The sequence below is a fragment of the Eurosta solidaginis genome, chromosome 2 (genome assembly GCF_040869045.1).
Source record: "Eurosta solidaginis isolate ZX-2024a chromosome 2, ASM4086904v1, whole genome shotgun sequence".
Classification (NCBI taxonomy): domain Eukaryota; kingdom Metazoa; phylum Arthropoda; class Insecta; order Diptera; family Tephritidae; genus Eurosta; species Eurosta solidaginis.
This window is the reverse complement of record NC_090320.1, coordinates 82,074,490-82,098,261: the sequence shown is the minus strand read 5'-3', so window position 1 is coordinate 82,098,261 and position 23,772 is coordinate 82,074,490. Positions and strand designations below refer to the sequence as shown.

Sequence of the window (23,772 nt, the reverse complement as noted above, 5' to 3'; positions counted from 1 at the left end):
AACGCTAACAAATTGGTATCATCTAACCGTTTGCGAAGCACTTCTTGTCTGCATTTCTCTTTTTCGCTGCGAACTTTCGATTTATCCATGATGAGAGGTTTCCCATGCTTATCTTTAATTTTAAAATCTTGCAAAAGAGAGGTTCCCAATGCTGTTGCTACTCTGTCAGGCACACCAAATCTGTCACATACCAAGGCAAAGTTAAAAAAATCGTACCTCTCTGTGTATTGTGAACTTGTGCTTCTATCCATATCTTCTTGAACCGGTGGCGGTGCGTATGTTGAATCATCGGGATCTTGGTATGTTGGCATTGATGACATAGACGTTGCTCCTTGCTCTTCAGTTTCCATCATAAATGCATCCATTGTTAATCTTCTCTGATTATGTTGATCGTGCATGAACTCTTTGAGGCGTTCGGGAACCCAGCCGCATGCACATGGAGCTGCCTTCAAATCGCATTTACATGTTTCAATGTAAAAAAATTGTTTCCAGAGATTTTACATACTCTGTAAATTGTTGGGTGTTGTTTCTTCTCTTGATTTGCTCTTGATACTTGTCAAGGAATTTATTCAATTTATTAAATACACTTTTTTTCAGCATTATTTCCATACCAAGTTTTTCCCAAATTCCAATCAACTTATCTTGTACTTGAATATTTAATGATTTATGGGAAAACTTTTTTGTTCTGTTTTAGCACATTCGCTTAAGTAAAAATAATATCTCAAGATATCCAGATGGGTTGGTAAATTAAGATCAGTTAAATCAGTAGACACACCAAAAACAGTAACATCATGCTTGGGTATATGACTCATTAGGTTAATCGATAGTTGTTGATGTAGTTGCTTCATCTTGCGGTGTAGAGGATGGTGGATTCATTGTAAACTTTTTGATTTGGAATGGTCACTTCACTTATTATTTTTTTTTGAAATATTTTTTTATTTGAAATTAGCACTTCACACTTTGAGTTCTTCACAGCGACTTAATGCATTCACAAAAACTGCTCGCTTCCCAAGGCAGTCGGTTCTATGTACCGGAGCGACTCGGGATTTTTCCCGACCAAGGACTGTCATTTCAGTGTGACCCCATTTAATTTGTTTCGTCCCTCCCACAAATTGTCATCCTCCCAGCAGCTCCTTGCAGCAGGACTGCTACATATTCTCTTACTCCGGGAAGGTATCGAACCCAATCCGGGTCCGTCTCCTCACCCCGGTCCTGAGAAATGGTTTTGCTGCATTTGCCAGAAAAGAATCTTTTTAGGACGGTCATACTCTGTTCAGTGTGTCTCGTGCAAGGGATGGTTGCATCGGACAGGTTGTTCTGGGCTTGATCCCAAAACCCGACGTCCACGTAACTTTTATAAATCTTTTGTGGCTCCTTGCTGCTCACGCCCAAGGGCGTCCCGTAGTTTACGCCTAAGCGTATCCCCACTACCTTCCAGCAGCTTCGCTGCTCAGCAAGCCACAACAAGTACCCGCTGCTGCTCGCGCCCCACGGCGCCAACAACTCAAACAGCTGATACCACTCATAACTACTACCTTCGTAGTAGAGCTGGTAGCAATGCTGAGCATCAGCCCCTGCCCCCGTCTTCTTCTCCTCCCCTCTTTTCTGGCAGCAATCGTGCAGGTCAGGGAAACAGACTCTTAGTCCCTGCCTCCGTTTGCACCGTCTGCCAGCACAGAATATATAGGTTTGCGACATCCGCTCAATGCAGCTCCTGCCTTGGGTGGTGCCACTTTCCTAGATGTTCTGGTCTCCGCGACGGCAACCCCTCGACGGGTTTCATCGCGCCATGTTGCCAGGTCGCAAACCCAAATCATCCGGGTACCCCAATGCTTGCCCAAGGGCGCCCAGTCCCAAGGCCACAACATCAATTGCGTCCTGGCCTTCTACAACCTAGGCGTAGTCACCCCTCACTTACCCCTAGAGTGGCGGCGTCACCCCTCATGCACTTCAGAATTCTGCAGTTCAACTGTAATGGACTAACTGGGAAGATTACGGAGATAGTCGATTTCATGAAGCGGCACAACATCCGCATTGCTGCGATTCAAGAGACTAAACTCACAGCAAGATCTGCATTTCAGACCTGCTCTGGTTATAATGTCCACAGGAAAGACCGCGAGAGCGGAAATGGAGGCGGCCTCGCGTTTATTATACACCACTCTGTGCAATATCATATATTTGATCCTGGCATCGACCGCAGTGACAATGTCTTAGAACGTCAAGGCCTATCTGTCCGGTCAGGCGATGCAAATCTAGAAATCATCAACATCTACATCCCTCCTGTCACCTGTTGCCCCAGTGGATACCGCCCTAATATCGAGGCCTTACTCACTGGCAACAATCGCATTATCTTAGGCGATTTCAATGCCCATCACGACCTATGGCATTCAAACTTGCGGGCGGACAGTAGGGGTGAGATGTTGGCGGATCAAATAGACGAAACGACGTTCTGCACAATTAACGGAGACGCCCCCACACGTATGGTAGGAAGCTGTCATAGCTCGCCAGATATCTCAATCGTGAGCGCAGAACTCGTAAACTGCGTCAACTGGCAGCCGATGGTAACATTGGCATCCGACCACCTGCCCATACTTATTTCGTTCGAGCGTACCGCCGACTTCATCGTCACCGAAAAACGCACTTTCATAAACTTCAAAAAAGGAAAGTGGGAAGAATATAAATCTGCAACAGACAGCAGCACCTCACAGACAGCACGCCTCGGCACATTTCATTCCCGCCGGGAGAATTCCCGAAATCCGGCCCCACTTCCCGGCGGAGGCCGCGAGCTTAGCGAGGAAACGCGACCTTATAAGACAGCTTGATCCAGGCGACCCCCAAATAAGGGATATAAACCAACGCATCAGATTGCTTGTGGACGAACACAAGCGGGCGAAATGGGAAGAGCACCTAAGAGGTTGTAACCTCTCTACCGGTGTAGGTAAACTTTGGTCCACCGTAAAGTCCCTATCGAATCCGACTAAGCACAAAGACAAAATTTCCATCGCCTTTGGCGATAAGGTGCTGTCGGATGCGAAAAAATGCGCGAGCGCTTTCTGCCGACAATATATAATGCATCCTACGGTCGACAAAGATAGACGGAGAGCCAATAGACGTGCACATAAACACAAACTCAGCGCGTCACCAATTACCATCACCGCTAGAGAGGTTGAGGACGCCATTGGTCGCGCTAAACCATCCAAAGCAGTGGGCCCAGACGGCATAGCCATGCCGATGCTTAAAAACCTAGGGAAAGAGGGTTTCAAATATTTAGCGCATGTCTTCAACCTGTCTCTTTCCACCTTTGTCATACCCGAGAAATGGAAAATGGCCAAGGTGGTCCCGCTACTAAAGCCTGGGAAACCAGCTAACGTAGGTGAGTCATATCGTCCGATATCTCTCCTATCGCCAGTGGCAAAGACGCTTGAAGCCATTTTGCTCCCTCATTTCCAAGCACATTTGCAGCTAGCCCCTCATCAGCATGGCTTCAGAAAACTCCATAGCACTACCTCCGCGCTAAATGTCATTAGCACCCAGATAAATTGCGGTTTGAATCAATATCCCCACCATAGAACAGTACTCGTAGCGTTAGACCTATCAAAAGCTTTTGATACGGTCAACCATGGCTCGTTACTGGAAGACCTGGAAGGGTCTACCCTTCCCCCATGTCTTAAAAGGTGGACCGCAAATTATCTGGGTGGTCGGCAGGCATCGGTGCAATTCAGAAACGAAACATCAAAACAAAGGAGAATTAAACAAGGGGTGCCACAGGGTGGTGTCCTATCCCCGCTTTTGTTTAATTTCTACATATCTAAGCTACCTTCACCACCGGAAGGAGTCACAATCGTTTCCTACGCCGATGACTGCACAATAATGGCCACAGGTGCAGGCCCAAAGATCGATGAGCTATGCAATAAAATAAACGGCTATCTCCCTGATCTCTCCAGTTTTTTCGCCTTGCGAAACCTGTCATTGTCACCGACTAAATCTTCCGCGACCTTATTTACAACATGGACGCCCCAAATGTCGACCATATTGAACATCCACGTCGATGGCACTACGCTTCCGACTGTCCCACACCCCAAAATCTTGGGTGTGACGTTTGATCAGGATCTACATTTTGGTGCGCACGCAACCGCAATTGTTCCAAGAATTCAGAGCCGTAATAAAATCCTCAAATCCCTTGCTGGCAGTACCTGGGGAAAAGATAAAGAAACGCTCTTGACCACATACAAAGCAATTAGCCAGCCGATTACGTGCTACGCGTCACCCATATGGTCGCCAAGCCTAAAAACCACCCACTGGAAGAAACTACAGGCCTGCCAAAATACTGCTCTCAGAATCGCCACGGGCTGTCTTCTTATGTCCCCAGAACACCATCTGCATAATGAGGCGAGAATACTCCCCATCAGGGAGAGAAATGAGATGCTGACCAAACAGTTTCTGTTGAATACCCAGAAACCTGGGCATCCCAACAGCCTAGGGGCCTAGGGGCCTAAGGAGTCATCTCCGTAAGCATTTTGAGGAAATACGGCACCTGAGAACCCAGCCGTACGAAGCGGAAAAACACAAGCAGGTCCTTGGTGAACTCCATAGACAGGTGTCGGACCTTTATGTCGGGAATTGCCCGGTGAATCCAGTACTTGAAGAAAAATATCCAGAACTCGCAGAAGAGGAACGCATACTCCCCAGGGAAACGCGTGTCACTCTTGCTCAACTTCGTTCTGGATACTGTAACAGGTTAAACTCTTACCTATCCAGAATCAACCCCGACATACAAAATGTATGCCCTGCTTGTAATGTGTCCCCACATGACACCAACCATCTCTTTAATTGTAATGTGGAACCAACGCCTCTAACACCCCTTTCCTTATGGTCCACCCCTGTTGAAACGGCAAGTTTCCTTGGACTCCCGTTAGAGGATATTGATGACAATTTGTGATCGGTCGCGGCTATTAGGTGGGGCGAGCATTGCTACAACAACAACAACAACAAAAACTGCTGCGGTATATATGGTCTACGAGACGAGATAATAAGAATGAAATGGTAATTTCAATTTTACCTGCTGTGTCTTGTGGTGGCTTAAAAAAAACAACACAAGCAATTTTACGATCTGCAATTGTGTCACAGTGATACATTCATTTTTTAAAACGGTTGAATAAAAAACCCACACAACTATGTTTACGACATGCAAGTGCATCACAGTGATGCCTTGGTTTTAAAAGGGTTGTAAAAACGCTAATTTCTAATAATTTTTTTTAATTTCTTTTCTATTACTAAGTTAACCTCATTTTTTCATTCACATATGTTCTGACTAAATAAATTTCTAAAGAGAAAAATAAACTCCAAAAAGAAAAAACAGGCATTTCGCTTATTTTTTCATGTAAAGTGCAAAACCGGCGATTTTTTGAAATGTTTGTATGGTGAACCCCCAGGGGGTGTGCCACTGGCATCGGTGGGTCGGGCCTCCAAAGTTAGTGGGGGTTGGTCATACATTTGGACTCGATTGGGACACTCTAAATGGGTCAAAGTGGGATTTTTCAAAATTTGCCCCTACCTAAAAGTTCGACACAAATTGGGGGACACCAGAATTCGTTTTAGAGGTATGGGCAAAGAGTCTTATTTTGATCCCTAGAATATGATTTTCACAGAGTAATGGGCGATTTTTTTGCCTCCCCACAAATCGACCCGACCTATTAGGCATACATCATATATTCTTGTCTTAAAAAGTCATAGAGATCGGTCGTATATATGGTGCGTATCCATACTAATCTCTGCTCCATTTTAACAGCTAGAAGCTTCAAATTTCACCGCATGCTTACGTGAAAAATCATAGTGATCGGTGGTATATATAGTATATACCCCATATAAACTGTCATTTCTGCCCCCTTTTACGGCTAGAAGCTTCAAATTTCATCAAATATTACGATTACGTCCTATATTGTTGAGATATGTGATTGATGGTCATAGCTATTTCATGCAGACCACAAAAACGTGAAACTTTGCATCCTCACACAAAGTACCTATATACCAATTTTTTATTTTTATTTATCTTAAAAGTCGCTTAGGTATGTACATCTGTTCACTATATATTTCATATCGATTATTTGGATATTACGAATGGGATAAGATTATTGTTCAGCCCCATTCATGAAAGGTATGAAGTCTTCGGCACAGTTGCAGACAGTCCCGTCCTTAATTGGTTTTATTGTGGTAAGTTCATTTTTGCTGGGTTAGACTGCCCCAGCGAAAGAGTGTAGGTGAAACTATAGGAAATCGAGTTGACTTCTGTAGCTTTCATGGTACATTTTCGTTGCATTTTGATTTTAGGAGCTTCCTTCTGCTGAAGAGACTTCGAATTTTGTACGCAAACATTTATCTTGGTGATCTTCTTACCTTTCTTGAGATCTTCCCACCATTGCTCGCTCATTACAGCTTCCGAGGTGGGGTGACACGCATTTTGTCCAATTTTTAAAATTCCTTTTTTTATAATTCGTCTGCATGTTTGAATGTCTTTTGTGTCCTTATAACTCGACTCACCCTAGAGAGAGAGACCTGTAAGCGTAAGGTTATTCCGACGAAATATGTGCACCATGATAAAATTAGCTAATTAATTACATGATTTGAAATGCTTCAAAAAGCACAAAGTATCGAAAGAAAGTAAAAAAGCGGTTGACATTATGGTAACGGGTACCACCATAATCTAGGAACGTTTGGTGGTAAAGCATTTTAGTGCATTAAAACTATAAAAAATCTTATGTTAGTTCCAGTATTGCAAAAAACTTACGGTTTTTACTGTGAACCATCCAGTGTCACCAATTTAATAGCACAGTTTGGTAAAAACTCCTTTTATGGGGACATATTTGCACTGAATGCTTTAGAACAACCTGTGCCTGTCATGAGGGCTCTATATTCAAGAAAAGGAGGGTTTGAGGTAACGTCTAACACCTTTGTATTGCAGCACATTGTGTCAACGTTATTTTGACCCAATTTGGTCTCAGCACATTTCATCCGATTTACGAAAATTTAGAGACACATTTTTTTTTTTGCCTCCTCTAATTATAAACTAGTATAGGTATGTCTCTTTCCGATGAAGAAAATTGAGAAGAAAAGTGCAAACTCCTCCAGTTACAAGCAAAATAAATGCAATCCATTGTAAAACTTCTTTTACTGCCATCCACTCTATTCGTAACATAACCTCAATTTAAGCTGCCAAACTATATAGTAAACAATGATGTAATCCTTCGTAATAACTTTTTTAATATTTATATGTTTGTACGCCAAATGGTGTGTTCAATTTTACTTAAAATTTTTAAGAATTAATGAGCTTAACATTAATCAATTCTTGAAAAAATAATTAAATTGTTTTTTGAAAAATGATTTTGTCGTATATTGTTTTTAGCAAATTGTATTTAGTTCCGTGAAGTCGTACAGTAAAAAAAGTGATATATACATTGACCATATTTTTGTGTCCATTTTATTTTTATTGTTTCATTTTATCAGCACAGAGCTTCGATTTCCCAAAAAGGACTTCTTTAATTCATTTTCGTTTCGTTTGTCTTGTTAAACGAAAACTTGCAAATATTGTTGGTGTTATAGCGATAAGGACACTCTGAAGGTTTTGGGGAGTTTTATCGATGTTGATGGTCCTTTACCGGATGCAGATCCGGTACGTTCCGGTAACAAGCACATTTAAGGTGCTAGACCGACCATCTCGAGATTTAGTAGTCATAGCCTCGGCTGATAAAGAAATAGGGTTCGCCACGGGTAGCCTCGCCTAAATTGGGTTGGAGAAGCTGTAAATTGCGCTGGCAACTCCTTGAAAGGGTTGCGCTAAACAACCCCTTGAATCTATTTGGTATTTTAGTCGCCGCTTAGGAAAAGCATACCTGCTGGGGGGATATTTTCAGCCCCTTAACCCGCTGGGATGTGACACCTCCCGGACGAAATGGTTGGCCGCATCCCTTGATTGTGACAACACAATTCTGAAATTATAGAATGGTTTTTAAATGAAAATCAATCCGAAAAACGCTTTCGAGAATTGTTAAAAAATCTTCAGGAAAATTTGGGCATGTTTACTTAGCACTTTAACAAACTTTGCTTCAATAAAGTCAAAGATATTTTAGATGAGTTAAAAGTAGTGTTTGCTAAGTAAAAAGTTTTTATTTTTAATTCTTCTGCAAATTTTAGAGAAAAGTTTTGAATTACACGAACTACTCTGACGCTCTAATCCGTTATCGTTTTAGGAATTACTGACTGAAAGCAGCGACGGTACCATTGTATTTGTCGAAACAAAGCGCGGCGCTGACTTTTTGGCATCGCTACTATCAGAAACTGAGTTTCCTACAACTTCCATTCATGGTGATAGATTGCAAAGTCAACGAGAAATGGCTCTAGCAGATTTTAAATCCGGAAAAATGAAAGTGCTGATAGCTACTTCAGTCGCTGCTCGCGGTCTAGGTAAACGTTACATATGTATATATTTCAATTTATACTTCACATATATAAACTGTTTTTTTTTTTTTGTTTTAGATATTAAAAATATCAAACATGTCATCAACTATGATCTGCCGAAATCTATTGATGAATACGTGCATCGTATTGGCCGCACTGGTCGAGTTGGCAATAATGGTCGTGCTACAAGTTTCTTTGATCCAGATCAAGACTCAGCTATAGCAAGTGATTTGGTAAAAATACTTGAAGGTGCGTCCCAGGAAGTGCCAGATTTTCTGCGAACTTGTGGCGGAGGTGGTGGCGGTGGTGGTGGAGGCAACTCACAAAGCAGGTTTGGCGGCCGGGATGTACGGAAAAACATACAGGTAAACTCCTTTATTTAAATATAACGCTAGTTTACCAAAGAATAGTTCTACTGTATTACGTGTATTTAGGATGATTTGTAATCGCTTACTTAACCAGATGGTGTTTAATTTTCTATTTCTATCTATAGACTGATTTTTCTTATATGTATGTATAATCATAATAAAAAAAGCCAGGGTTCAGAAAAATTCTTATTCAAAGAATTAAAATTCATTCATCTCATTATACCGTCTGTGAATCAATTTAAAACAAACATTTGCTTTTGATAACTACTGACGAATAGTTAAATATTATATAAACATTTTTTTTTACATTCATTAATGTCCTTACACAATTCCGACATATATTCTGCTTCCATTCCATTTATACAACTGAATGATTTTTTATATGTTCTTTAAAGCAAACAATCCCCCCTATTTATCATAGATATTTCAGCAGATATGTGTGTTGCATGATCAATCCCGAATATTGCGTTCTCGATCCTGCGCTTTGAGGAACATAAGCAACCTATTTTTAAGGTGTGAAGATTCTGATTTCAGCGGAACTTCAATGAGTGCACTCCGAAATATTCGCCTACTGTCAACCACGATAGACAGGCGATGGGTTAGCTCATAAGTGGTTTGCTGTATAAAGTGAAGCAAAAAACCTTGTATGAGCCCACCGCTATGACAAGCATATGAAGCGGCCGGCCCTTAATAGGAAAGGTTTCGATGCCGATGATATGGCATCGTTAACTTTCAAGTGGAAACAAAGGCTGATATCACCCTTTTATCGCAGTGTCCATGCTAATGAGAGCATTTCTGGTGCTGTATTTGTGGTGGGATAGAGGTTTGCAGACAAGTACTTCGGTTCTCGCCTTGTCACGATACCGCACATCTGCACAAAGCGATCATAAACTGTTCCTATGCGCGATTAGATGACAATTTCTGTACTTGTGAACTATGTAAGAAACACTTTTCTTCATTTTAAGGTAACAAAGGAGAAGATAATGTACGCAAAAACGTACGACCGAATTTTGGCTTCGTCAACCGACTTTATTTATAGCCGCTACAATTAGTTGTGAAGCATAATAATTACGAAGACATATACTGGGTCGATTTGTATGGACGAAAGTTAACCGGTATCGCGCCGTCGATTTTTCGATAGGATTTGGGGTCAGGAAAAAAGTTCCACTACGCATACCCAAAAAAATAATTTTCGAGCCTGCGATTTTTTTTTTGTTTTTAAAGTTTTTTTCATGACCTTTTAAAAAAAATGTTCATTTGATTGTAAAATTTTCATTATACCCTGTCCGACCCAAAAATGTACGCTAAAAACGTTGGCGATAACAGTTTTTTGAAAAAAAAAAAAAAAATATTAACGATAATTTAATAATAAAATAATTTAATAAAATGTTAAATAATAAATAAACTGTTATTGCCAACGTTTTTAGTGGGTCGGATATACATATGAAAATATTTTTAGTAGGTCATGAAAAAAATCTTAAAAATCAAAGTCGAAAAAAGTCAAAGAAATGAAATTTCGCAGTCTCGAAAATTATTTTTTTGGGTATGCGTAGTGGAACTTTTTTCCTGAGCCAAAATCCTATCGAAAAATCGATGGCGCGATATCGGTTAACTTTAGTTCATACAAATCGACCCACCCTAATGGGCATAACTCCGAAACTAATATAAACAAAATAAATACAGCCCTAAATAATTGTTTTAAAAAAGCAGCTGGCATTTTGAAAGCCACACCTACAATAGCCGCAAAAATCTAAGCACGCTACAACGACTTTCAGTGGCTTCTCCATAGTCGTTCAGCAAAATTAGCTGCCAAAGTCATATTTATCTCTTTAGATCGCTCAAAACTAGAACACGTCTCAGTTGTCTGGAATCCTATCTATAGCGGTCACTCCGCCAGAACAGAAAGGGTTGAAAGAAAATTTATTAGATTTTGTTAATTTTATATTAACTTTGACGGTCCAATTCTTTAATTTATATTTATTTAATTGTTTAGCTTATTTCATGTTACTTATGTTAAGTTATATAGTTTTAATACCTTTGTAACTTGTTTGTAAGAGTAACTCGGCCTCTAAAATATATTTTTCAAATTTATTTGTAAAATATAAATTTAAATATATAAATATTATGGATCTAGTGGGTACTAATGGCGTTGTCCCTTCACAAATTTCATTAATCCGATACACCATTTCAGAGCTGTTGTGATTTAAAAACAGCATTCGATCATAGGCGCATATTTTTCATATATCGTCCGACGCTTTTTTCATAATAATACTAGTATTTTACCTTCATTATTGTTTCAAGATTTTTTCTCGTAAAAGTTATAATTAGTCAATTTATTTAAAAGTATACATGCATATTAACTTTTGTAATTTTTATTTTTAGTCCGATGACAATTTTATTACCTCGGCCGGACCAACACCATTGGAAGACGACGAAAATTGGGATTGAATGCATCAACACTTAAACGATTATTGATTGGAAAACTTTCAACCCCTACGACGTTGTACATACGCACTAAAATTTGTTTTTTTACTTTGAATTACTTTTTTTTTTTTATCTAGTGTTGCTATTAATTTTTAAACACTATTTTAAGAATCTCATTTGTAACATGAATTCCGCTTTTCTTTGCTTATACAAAAATACAAGCTACAAAATGACGAACTAAATGAATTTGACACAAAGAGTAATTGTTTTATTGTACATTGTGGGATTACAGGTAGATCTTCCAAATTTTTGTTATAATTTTTATTTCCGTGGAAAGTGACTTCCAACGTCTAGCTGTTTCATGGATCGGGCGCTAGCGCCTTCGCCGTACATTTGTAATGCATCCTTCAGTAGACAAGGGCAGAAGGGCACACAAACATATGCCCCTATTTCGGTTTACAACTCAACTCTTTCAGGGGAAATTTTGCAATTTGGTATTACAGATTACAACTCAACCTTTCAAAAGCAATGTCGGTTGAAGTTGCCCAGTCAAACAACTTTTTGTGGCATTACTGTTTACAACCTTGTGTTGGTGTAGTTGTCAAAAACATCAAAATCTGACAACTGATTACAAGCAGTTGCTCAAAAAATTTTGCAGTTGTTTGGAAAAAAGGTAACGTTTTACAAGGCGATGCACCACCTAATTTTTATCAAAGGTGATATCAGAAGACGCGTTTCGGCCTCCGATTTTAGAATGCGAAAGCGAAAACTAAAAATTGTATTTCTGTCAAAAGATATAAGCAAAAAATCGGTTCAAATTTGCATATGGTTGTTGTATTTTGCGGGATTTGTTGTACACATACGCACACACACATGTAGAAAGGTGTTGAACCCACCCAGGGTTATACAACAAAATATGGATCAGGCCCCATATTTCGGACCCTCTCGGGGTCATTTAAGGGGTTTTTGTAAATATCTTCCGACAAAAATAAAATTTTTAATATCCGCTTTCTGATTCTTAAAACGGCGGTTGAAGCGCGTCTTTTGATACCTTTGATAAAAATGGTGCACCGTCTTGTAAAACGTTACCGAAAAAAAAAAAATATGTAAAGCGGGTAATTAAACCTTTTTTAAATTAATTTTAACAAACTTTATAAACATCACATTTATAGAAAAAACAAGGTTTCAACGAAGGGTTGCATTGAAAAACTTGTTGGCCTTATGGAATGACATCCCGATTTTGGACTAGACAAGCCACAGTTCGGATGCAGCCAAAATAGGTAAGGTTGAGCGAACGTGAGTCCCATCGATACTACCCACTACTCCTGGGAATCCTGTTTTAGAGTAAAATACAATTTTTGGAGCTCTTTGTTCCTCTTGTTGCCAACGAAAACAATCACCCTTATCGCGAGTTTTATTTTCACCCGAAAATATTCACAGTTTTTGTTCACCCTATCGCAGAGGGTGGCGAAACAAATTTTCATGTTCGAAAAAGATTTCACCTTATCGGCAACTATTTGTTCGGGCGAAATGAACAGCCGGAAAACCAAAATTTGTTCACTTATATTTTACAGGCGAACGAGAGGAAAACAAAATGTAATTTTTTTTTTGAAATTTGATACTCTTATAATTATATGTACTTCTATTATTAGAAATAAGTCAGTAAATAATGCACAATCGGAAGCTGAGTTGAAAAAAGTGAAATTCCTGTATTGCTAAGTATGTAAATTCTATTTTTTATGACAACGTATCCAAACGGTTCCAAAATGTTGATCACCTCACTGAGACAAGATTACCTAAGACCCACTTCATCTTTCCTTTTCCTTTCCAACGCTTTTTCCCTATGCGAAGAAAACGAAGATATTTACCCAACTTTACAATTGGTGGAACTCCAAATGTTTGGTTCAATGGTGGCAAGGAGTTGGTAAGAATAACTAGCAAATATTAGAATGCCAGCTTGTTTAGCCTGTAATATTGGCGAAAGCTAATTGAAAAAAATTAACTTGTTATTCAAAAGTGCTGAAAATAGTAATTTTTAGCTTACAGTGAATCATTTAGCTAAAGGGTTAGAACTGTCCCTTAATTGCCTCCGAATCGCTTTCACGTATATATTTGCCTCGCGCTCAATCAATACCAACCTAAGTGCAATACTAAACATTATTTTATTAATTTTTTATTTATATTATTGTTGTATTTTAAGGAAATATATGCTTGCTTACAAAATTTACACAATTGTAAGTAAATCGTTTGTTCACTGCCAATTCGCAATAGAGCATCAGCTGTTTCGAAGTGAACTTTTGTTCGCCCGAAATTGCCGATAGGCGGAAAAAGTTCACCCGAAGAAAAGTGAAGGCGAACACTTTTCCGCGTGAACTTCGCGATAAGGGTGAATATTTATTGCGTTTTGAGATTTTCGTGTTTTAAACATTTGAGGTGATATGGCATTTTTGTTGTAGTATTAGAACCATTTTCTTAAATACATAGGTATAGTATATTTCATATATAATCTTTCCAATATATACATATGTATTTTGACAAAATCCATTTTTCGCAATTTTCGCCGAAAGTGGCGAAATAAATTGGGGCAGATGTTACCTTTTTACATATAAGGGAACGTACCCAAACTACGTGACCCATTTTCTACAACTTTTTATTCCCCTTTGTGAGAGTTTTAATTAAATAATGATATTAATAATGCGTTGTGCTGTGTTTGGGTGTAATAAAAATAACAAGAAAATTAGTGAAAACAAATGGAGATTTTTCCATTTTCCGAAGGATACAGTAGTGGCTAAGAAATAGCTTTCCATTCCAGTGGAAGTGACTCAGCTTCGAGTAAATTACTAAGAGATTCTTTATTTTAATTTAAAAAAATAACTAAACAAGTTTAAATACATTTATTCAAATAAATAGTCTTATTGTATAATTTATTTTTAATGTTAATATTTTTATCATAGATATCTTATAGGGTCCAAACACGATGCGTCACGAGTAATGTTTGATGTGGTATGTAAATTCATTAGTTGTGGCGGAGGAAATACGTCCACGACATATTGTTTAACGCTTCTCCTAATAGTCGGCTGAATAATGTTCAGGCAACTCTTCCCGTGGTATAACTTCGTTGTCTTTGAACAAAAAAAAAATTCCGTATAAGGCACAGCTCCTAATAGCGTCAATTGTATGACAAACTTTTGTGAATCCGCATAACCTTTCGAAGCACTGGTTTTATTCAAGAGTAGCGTCAGAGCTTGGCCGCCACGTACCTCTGTTTTTAAAATATCCGAAGCTGCACCAGCCAAAACTTTCATTGTATTTAGATTGGGTCGGATGTAGAATAATATTTTATGTGGCATCAAATTCCCAGCATTCAGTTCTGATTGCATCAGGGCTAATAGTAGATAATAATCCTGTATTAAGCTCCTTAATGCTTCACTGAATACTTGCTCACATGTGTAGTATGATGAAAAGGGCAACTTTTTTGTATTCCCTATCCTCGCGTTCTCGTTGTTGTTGTTGTTTTTGTTGTTGTTGGTGTTGGTGGTGGTGGTGGTGGTGGTGGCGTTGTTGTTGGTGTTGTTGTTGGTGTTGGTGGTGTTGTTGGTGTTGTTGTAGCGATAAGGTTGCTCCCCGAAGGCTTTGGGGAGTGCTGTCGATGTGATGGTCCTTTGCCGCATACAGATCCGGTACCACAGCACCATTAAGGTGCTAGCCCGACCATCTCGGGAACGATTCATGTGGCCACATTAAACCTTCAGGCCATCCCCTCCCTCCCCACCCCCAAGTTCCATGAGGAGCCAGCCTTTCCAAATGAACCACTTTCATTTTGTTTCGTGGTTTGTATGCGGTAAGCTACATCGTTGATTCCTTTTATAACTTTGTATGGACCTTCCCAATTACACTGCAATTTCGGTGACAAACCTTTTTTTCGTTGTGGGTTGTATAGCAGCACTAAACCTCCTTCCCGAAAACCTTTCGAATTAATTGCTTTATCATATCTGGCTTTCATCTTGACACTCATAATATTGGTTCGTAAGATCGTGTATTTCCCTCAGCTCTTCCTCCAAGATACCAGTGGATTGCTTGGCATTTCTCTCCGCATCGGCATTTGTCCCAAACTCCAAATCAGCTGGCAGTCGAAGGTCATTGCCAAAAATTACTTTCACGGGAGTTTTGCCCGTTGTATCACGCACTGCCGATCGGTAAGCCATCAAGAATAATGGTATGCGTGTATCCCACTCTTTATGGAACTTGTCCACTACTTTCCTTAGATGCTCCTCCAATGTTATATTGAATCGTTCCACCATACCATCGGACTGAGGATGCAATGCAGTTGCCCGTTTTTTCGAATGGCCAATGTTTTACACATTTCTTGGAACACAGCTGATTCAAAATTTCTCCCTTGGTCAGAATGTAACTCCATTGGTACACCATACCTCGCAACGCAATTGCTTAGGGATTCAAGGGGTTGTGTAGCGCAATATATAGCTTCTCCTACCCAATTGTCAACCTCACCTTCGAGCGGCGAATCCCGTTTCACTAACAGACGAGGCTCTGGCGACCCCAAGCTCCTCATGCAACTTGGGGGTGGGGAGGGAGGGATGGCCTGAAGGTTTAATATGGCCATATAAATCGTTCCCGAGATGGTCGGGCCAGCACCTTAATGGTGCTGTGTTACCGGAGCGTATCGGATCTGTATCCGACAAAGGACCATCACATCGATAACACTCCCCAAAACCTTCGGGGAGTAACTAATCGCTACAACAACAACAACAACAACAACGCAATTGCTTATGAACACTTCTGCTACTGTTTCCGCTTCTTGATTTGGGATTGGGTATACCTCTGGCCATTTGCTGAAATAATCCATAACCACCAGTACATATTTGTTTCGGCAGTTGCTAGTATGAAATGGACCTGCGACATCCATAGCGATCCTTTCAAATGGCGCACCTGAGTTATATTGCTTCATCTGGCCATGACTTCGAGTTTAGGGCCCTTTCACTCTGCTCGCAGTTCGAAATCCACTCAGTGACCGACCGACGGCAACCAACCCAATAGAATCTCTGCTTAATCTTCTCGAGCGTCTTCGTGATTCCCAGATGACCTCCACTTGGACCATTAAGCAGCTCGTTGAGAACGCCAGGAAGACTTTTCCTGGGAACAACTATCAGGTTACTCTTACACTGACCATCTTCACTATCCCATACTCGATGCAAGCAACCGGATATCAACTCTAAACTGTTCCACTGTGCCCAACTGACTTCGCAATGGCACTCTCAGCTGACATCTCTCTATTTGGTATTTCGTTTCGTTCGAGCCCTTGCTTAACATGTGACAGATCTGCATCTTCTAGCTGACACTTCCTTAGTTGTTCCTTGTCCCATTGATCCGTACATGCTACAGTCATTAGCCGGACATCTATAATGTCTTCTTTAGCCTCGACCTTTGAACAGTGCTTGCATTCCAAACTACATGGTCTTCGTGACATTGCATCAGCATTTCCATGGGTACTACCTTTTCGATGCTCAATGGAAAAGTAATAACTTTGTAGCCGCTTGATCCACCGTGCCAATTGTCCTTCTGGATTACGGAACTGCAGGAGTCATTTAACGCTGCGTGATCTGTCCTGACGCGGAATCGCTGCCCGTAGAGGTACTTGTGAAAATGTTTAATGGACTCTACAAATGCCAACAGCTCTCTCCGTGTAACGCAATAGTTCCTCTCTAGTTTTCCAATTGATCAGCTGTAATAGGCAACTACCTTCTCCTGTCCATCGACCAGTTGTGATAAAACGCCTATAGCATATCCGCTCGCATCTGTATCTAGAATAACCGTTGATTTTGGAATCGGATATGCCAACATTGGGGCAGTGCTCAACGCTCTTTCAATGTTTGGAAAGCCACTTCTTGCTCCTTAACAGCGAACACTTTTTGGAACTTGGTTTCAGATCAGCGCCAGCTATTCTGTGGAAAACTTCCTCCAAGTTCTTAAGATGTTCATCAAGGTTCTTGTCCAATACGGTGATGTCGTCCAGGTACACCAAGCATATTTTCCAATGTAGTCCTTTCAGTACCTGGTCCATGAGTCAAAAGTAGCTGGTGCATTACAAAGTCCAAAAGGCATCACTGTAAATTGCCAAAGACCATCACCGACACTGAAGGCTGTTTTCTCTTTGTCTTCCTCCTTCACCTCCCAGTAGCCGCTTTTCAAGTCCAGTGTGGAAAACCATTTCGTACCAGACAGCGAGTCCAGAGCATCGTCAATTCTTGGCTAGCTACCCACTATCCTTTTTCGTAACCTCGTTCAACTTGTGGTAGTTCACGCAAAACCTCATTTTGCCATCATTCTTCACAAGTGCCACCGGTGAGCTCCATGGACTAGCTGATGGTTCGATCACACCGCTGTCGCTCATTTCTTGTACGATTTTACTCACAACTTCCCCCCGCTTCGCCAGTGGAACACTACCAGGAGCTTGACGGATCGGCCTCGCATCTCCAGTGTCAATTTGCTGTTTCACGACGTTGGTGTGGCCTGGTTTGGAGCCATCTTGGTCAAATATGTTCGCGTACTTTAGGAGTTCTCCAACTCCTTTTTCAGTTGCTGGATCCTTAATTCACTTAACTTTACCATGCCCAAGTTGTATTGGAAATCTTCAGAATTTATTCAACAATTCCTCTTCTGAAACCAATTGTAAAGAATTTAGTGAAATTACGCTTATTCCAAATCTGCTAACGTTCGAATCGCTAAACTGTTGAATAAATAACTCCAATATTCAATAATGCAAAAATTGTCTTTATTGGACTACTTTGAAAGTACTTCACAATAACACTTTACTTCACAACCAATAGCGTGCTTAAATCAAACTGATTACTGACTACTCAGCTTGCTCTGCTTTTATACTCTCTGTTGCCTTGTCCAAATGTCTAGACGATTACTCTTCTACAATCCTCTACCTGGTCGCCAGCCATACGCGCGTGTCACAATATTTTAAAATTAGAGTGGACCGATAAGAACGATACATTTACGGTTAAAACACTTTTAGTTAAACAATTATTCATTAAAATAAAAGATATTTACACAAAACATACTCTTGTATTTTGTATGTAACACTATAGAACAGCATGTCAGCTATTCGCTCAAGGGTCAACTGTGACGTAGATGCGCTGAACGAAGCAAATTTGAACTCGTGAATGCTCAATCTGGGTAGGTGGTTTGTGGTGGCGCATAGTGCCGGCTATCTTCAACGGGTGATAAACAGAGATACAGAATGAGACAGCGATAGTGAATTAAAAATTAGGTGATCCATTCTATTTGTTATTTTGACGTCTGATGCAGATGTTATCACACTTGTATTATCCACCATGCAAATAAATTTCGCTCTTCGCTTTCATTGTATTCGCCCTCATGTAGGTACGCGTTTATTTCGCGACGGCAGGGCTTTTCGTTTACAGCTTTACTCTGCTAGCTTGGTATGTTTTTTCTTCTATTAAATATAAAAAAAAAACATTTTTTTTTTTCAATTAATAATTACTTAGCGAGATTTACCTCCAAGGAGATTTGAGTCGAGCTTCTCTTCGAATTTGCGTCGAGCTCCTTTTAATTTTCTCTACAAATTGGCGAGGCGGGACCTCCATATTGTAACGAATTTAGGGTAATTCCGCTTATTTGCAACCTTCTGCTAACGTTCGAATCACTAAACTGCTGAATAAATAACTCCAATATTCGATAATGTAAAATGGTCTTTATTAGACTACTTTCAAAATAGCACTTCTACTTCTCAACAGATAGCGTGCTTAAATCAAACTGATTCCTGATTCTCAGCTTTACCTCCCTTTATACTCTGTGATTTCCTCGTTCGCATACTTCTAGGCGTTTCTAGAATTTAACGTAGTTACCAGGTATAACTACAGATGCACGTTATAGCTTCTCATATGCGCGCGCATATGTGAGTGATACTTGCACAAATGATTGCCTACTTTTGTGAGCATCTCAGATAAGATATGTGCATGTGTTTGTGTGTTTTTCTCCGCTGCTTGTATGGACATATGTGTAGACATAATGATTAATTTGTTTACGTACGTACAAGTGTGGCAGCTTCGTTTTATTGTTGTTGTGGCTTTATATACTTAGTATCAGATTAGTGATGTGAGTATCACTTAGTGTCACCAATATTCGTCACAATATTTTATACCGGCTCCGAACGTCATCTGCAAGGCAGATGAATTTTCACTGAGAACCTTTTCATGACAGAAGTACACTCAGAGTATTTGCCCAATCCCTTCCAAGGGGCGAGAAAAACTTTTTTCTAATTAAAGACTTTCAAAATTGTTGATGCTACTTTGCCGGGAGTTGACCCCAGGACCCTCGAGGTGGTAGGCGGAGCACGCTACCACCACACCACGGCGGCGGCCTGGCAAAGAAACTAGAAAACAATGAGTGTATATATGTAGCGGTCGGAATAAAGCGGCACCGATTTTGGAGGAAACTAAGCCTTTACAGCATTATTCCAGGTTTAAACCTCTGAAAGGTTACACTTTAAATCTTACAAGTTTTATCATACAAAATCCAATCTCGAAACGGTGACGAGTTAAATCCTCATCTTCGTCTTTTTTGTTTTCAAGTCTAGGGAACTTTTCATGGTTTTTTAAGGCCATTGGGATATGTAATTGTTCTAAAACTAGTTGGAACACGCAAGCAAGCATATGAACGTGTCTTTCTGTTCATTTTACGTATCATGGTATAAATATTACCAGGTAAAACCATTTACTCTTCTTGACGGCCATAATGGTTTTTAGATTTTTAAACAAATTTTAAAATCACTCTTAAATTTGTGGAAATGCCAAACCAAAGTAAACGAAAAAAAAATTGTTGGCTTGACTTTTTCATTTTCTTTAATACCAAAAAAATAAAATGATTATGAAATAAGTGAAAGAATATTTCGAAAAGTTTTGAAATCGGTTTTTTATGTATGTATATGGCAAAAAAAATGAATTACCAATATAATGGATGTCTCAAAACGTGTTATTTTTGCAAAGGGACAAAAGAAAAACCCTTACTCCTTAACCTCTTCTAATTAAGAAGCGAATGTTGGAGACCACCCCTACCGATTTTACATTCATCCTTCTTCACTTGGTTGAGACGTCTTTAACCCTTAAATATGCTGAAACTTCACTTTATAACACATCACCGGTCTGAAGTCTCCTCGCTACTGCGGAAAAAAATGATCTTGAAGATATTCTTTGGTTTGTTTTGGTCATTTTCCTCGCGGTTGGAAGATACATTTTTTAATTGGCGCTTAACCGTTTAGCAGATGCTGGTCGTTGCGTAACAAGTAACTCCAGCTAACCCTGTTTCGCGATAACTGACGCCAACAGGGGGCACCAAGAGAGATCAAAGTCTTCCCCCACCTGCTTCTCCCAACCCAGTGGAGATCTTCCCATAACTTGCCCACGCCAGCAAAAATGCTGTAGCTCTTCGCAGCTTAGCTAAACATCATCGTCCAGTTCGAGTATTATAGTTCGTGGAGGCTGAATTTACCGGCGGAACGGTCAAAGTCTGCCGCCGTGGTGTAGAGCTAGTGTGTTGACCTATCCATTAAAAATATTTAAGAAAATTTGTATAAATGTTATTCATTACACAATACAATATTAATGTTAGAACGCAAAAATATATGGTACTTCTATACGACAGCATGACACTGGTAATACGCGTCCAAAAATACCGAGAGAGGTGTCAAAAGGCTCGTATTGACCTTGACAACAATAATCCGAAGGTGGAAAATAAAAATTGTAGATCGTTCAAAAGATATTAACAAAAAACCGAAAAATTACCTCGGAGTGCTCCGAAACCGAGGATGGGATCCATAGTATTTTTGCGCAAAATACCTTTCTGCATTCGCGGCCTTTGGCCGCGCTTATAAAAAATTACCTTGGGTGGGCCCAACACCAGTTTGGGGACCAAAACTTTATCCGCGGAAAACACTTATGTTCACAATTTTTTTTGTGGGTACCACAAAATTACAACAACCACATGAAAATTTTCAAAATTTCTTTTGCAAATATCTCTTGACATACCCAAAATTTTTTACCCCCGCTTTCGGATTTGCCATCCTGGATCCAAAACGCGTCTTTTGATACCCCTCTTGATATTTTTGGACGTGTATTAAGAGTGTCATGCTGTCGTATAGAATTACCAAATATATTACAGTTTGTTATATTTTTGTTATGAAAATAACACCAAAATAAAAAAAATAAAAATGTGAGAGCAGTGAGAATTTTAAAATTTTTTTAAACGTCATTTTGGCTCTCACCGGTTTTACCATGTAATATTTATACCATAGTACGTATGCATAATCGAATGAGCCAAGATCCCGCATTCCGGAATTGTTGTATTTGTAACCGAATTTGAAAAAAAAGTTTGATGACGTAGCGCTTTTGAAATTTTTCGATTTATTACATTTCTCTTATGTTTCGCTACCAGTGTTCGGAGTATTTAAAACTGTTACCTTAGTAAACGACTACGCCGGAGTGAAAATTAAATTTTCGGAGTATATTTTTTCTTAATTTTTGAAAGCGGACGAACAACTAACATCAAATTGATTTGGTGGCTTGGCAAACCTTTCCATTTGTGTTTTTGCCATGAAATGTTTCTCAGCAAAAAAGTTATCTGCCTTATCATACCTGTACATGGAGTCGGCCTAAACGTGTAGGATGACAAATTAATGCTCCCATTAATACACCTCATTCTATCTCCCCGGATATTTATCGCGAAAAAATATTATTATTATTAGTTTCGGTTTACCATACATATTTCATGCTCTTTTAATGACAGAAGGTTTCAAGACCGGTGCAGATTCCTGTAGGCCCGATAATGGCGGCCTGGGGGTCTTGCAGTGAATATGGACAAGACGAAGTACTGTTGACGGATATAAATTCGAGACTGTGAAGAAACTTCAAGAAGCGCTGGCAGGATTTACAGATCGCGCCCGGAAGCATCTTTTGCTTACATTCTACTTCTTCTTTTCTCATTCCGTACGAAAAAAGTATAAAAACTGTGAGTAAAATGTGAACAAAAATGTCTCAAGACACAAACAATGAATTCACGGCATTTCATCTAATCTTCACTTGTAAACAATCAGCTTTTCATACGTATACAATAAAGACTTCAACCAAGAGATATTACGTAGTAATACTATTTAGTTTTCAACTCGACCCAAATAAACATTTGGGATAAAAAATGTAGTAGGAGGTAAGAGCGGAGAAAAATGTTCCGATTGGAATAAAGTCTGAACACTACGTCAGCAATAAAACATGTTGTCAAAAGCGTGACGTCACGCCGAGAAAATTTATTTCACAGCTAAATACGATTTTTTGCTCTCTCATTTTTTAATCCTTGATCTGTTTATTGGTTCATGGTACGTAGGCATGGTTCAATTATGTACAGGTTGGCTCATCTCATCAGCTGATTTTATTTATGTCATTGCATGGTCGAAGGGATTGTCAAAAGGAGATGGCAAACTCAAAAAGAAACCAACACATTGGCAACATTTTACTTACACATACAAAAACTGCTAAGTTTTATGTTTCCATTCCATAACATTCGCACCAACACCAATACACAGATTCTGACAATTTGAACAGACATATTTTGTTGCTTTACAGATGAGCCAACATGTATATAGTTGAACCATGGTACGTATGTATATGAAACCGAATTTTTAGATCAATTATATTAAAATAAGAAAAAAAAACACTTATTTTGGAACATTCAGAAAATAAACGAAAAAAAAAAACATTTTTTGTCCTAAATTCCTCTTTTCCCCTCATTTTCAACGCCACTTAAAATTTTTAGCTGCACTATGAAAAAGTCAAGTTTTTGCAAGAGAGCTGTCGATCTTAGGAAAAAATACGGCACCTGAGAACCCAGCCGTATGAAGCGGAAAAACACAAGCAGGTCCTTGGTGAACTCCATAGACAGGCGTCGGACCTTTATGTCGGGAATTGCCCGGTGAATCCAGTACTTGAAGAAAAATATCCAGAACTTGCGGAAGAGGAACGCATACTCCCCAGGGAAACGCGTGTCACTCTTGCTCAACTTCGTTCTGGATACTGTAACAGGTTAAACTCTTACCTATCCAGAATCAACCCCGACATACAAAATGTATGCCCCGCTTGCAATGTGTCCCCACATGACACCAACCATCTCTTTAATTGTAATGTGGAACCAACGCCTCTAACACCCCTTTCCTTATGGTCCACCCCTGTTGAAACGGCAAGTTTCCTTGGACTCGCGTTAGAGGATATTGATGACAATTTGTTATCGGTCGCGGCTATTAGGTGGGGCGAGCATTTCTACAACAACAACAACAACATCTTAGGAAAAAATGCATTAGAATCTAAAAAATAAAGTATTTTTATTAATTACACCACTCGACAAAAAAAATCTCCAAAAATAAAATAGTCCTTCCTAAAGTAAAATTTTCTCCTGATTCCGAATATGACTTCCATTTTCCTGTGGCAGATCTAGTTTCCGG

At 39.6% G+C, this 23,772-nt stretch overlaps 1 protein-coding gene across 1 annotated transcript in view; it reads left to right on the top strand.

Annotated features, from left to right (window-relative positions):
• The window catches only part of LOC137240033 (ATP-dependent RNA helicase vasa-like), a 213,819-nt gene extending 202,317 nt beyond the window's left edge, over window positions 1-11,502 (top strand). The window contains exons 8-10 of the mRNA XM_067765928.1: window positions 8,244-8,457; window positions 8,530-8,816; window positions 11,202-11,502. Of these exons, the coding sequence (XP_067622029.1) occupies window positions 8,244-8,457; window positions 8,530-8,816; window positions 11,202-11,267 (567 nt within the window). The 3' untranslated portion in view covers window positions 11,268-11,502. The remainder of the gene's footprint in view (window positions 1-8,243; window positions 8,458-8,529; window positions 8,817-11,201) is intronic.
• The last annotated feature ends 12,270 nt before the right edge of the window (window positions 11,503-23,772 follow it).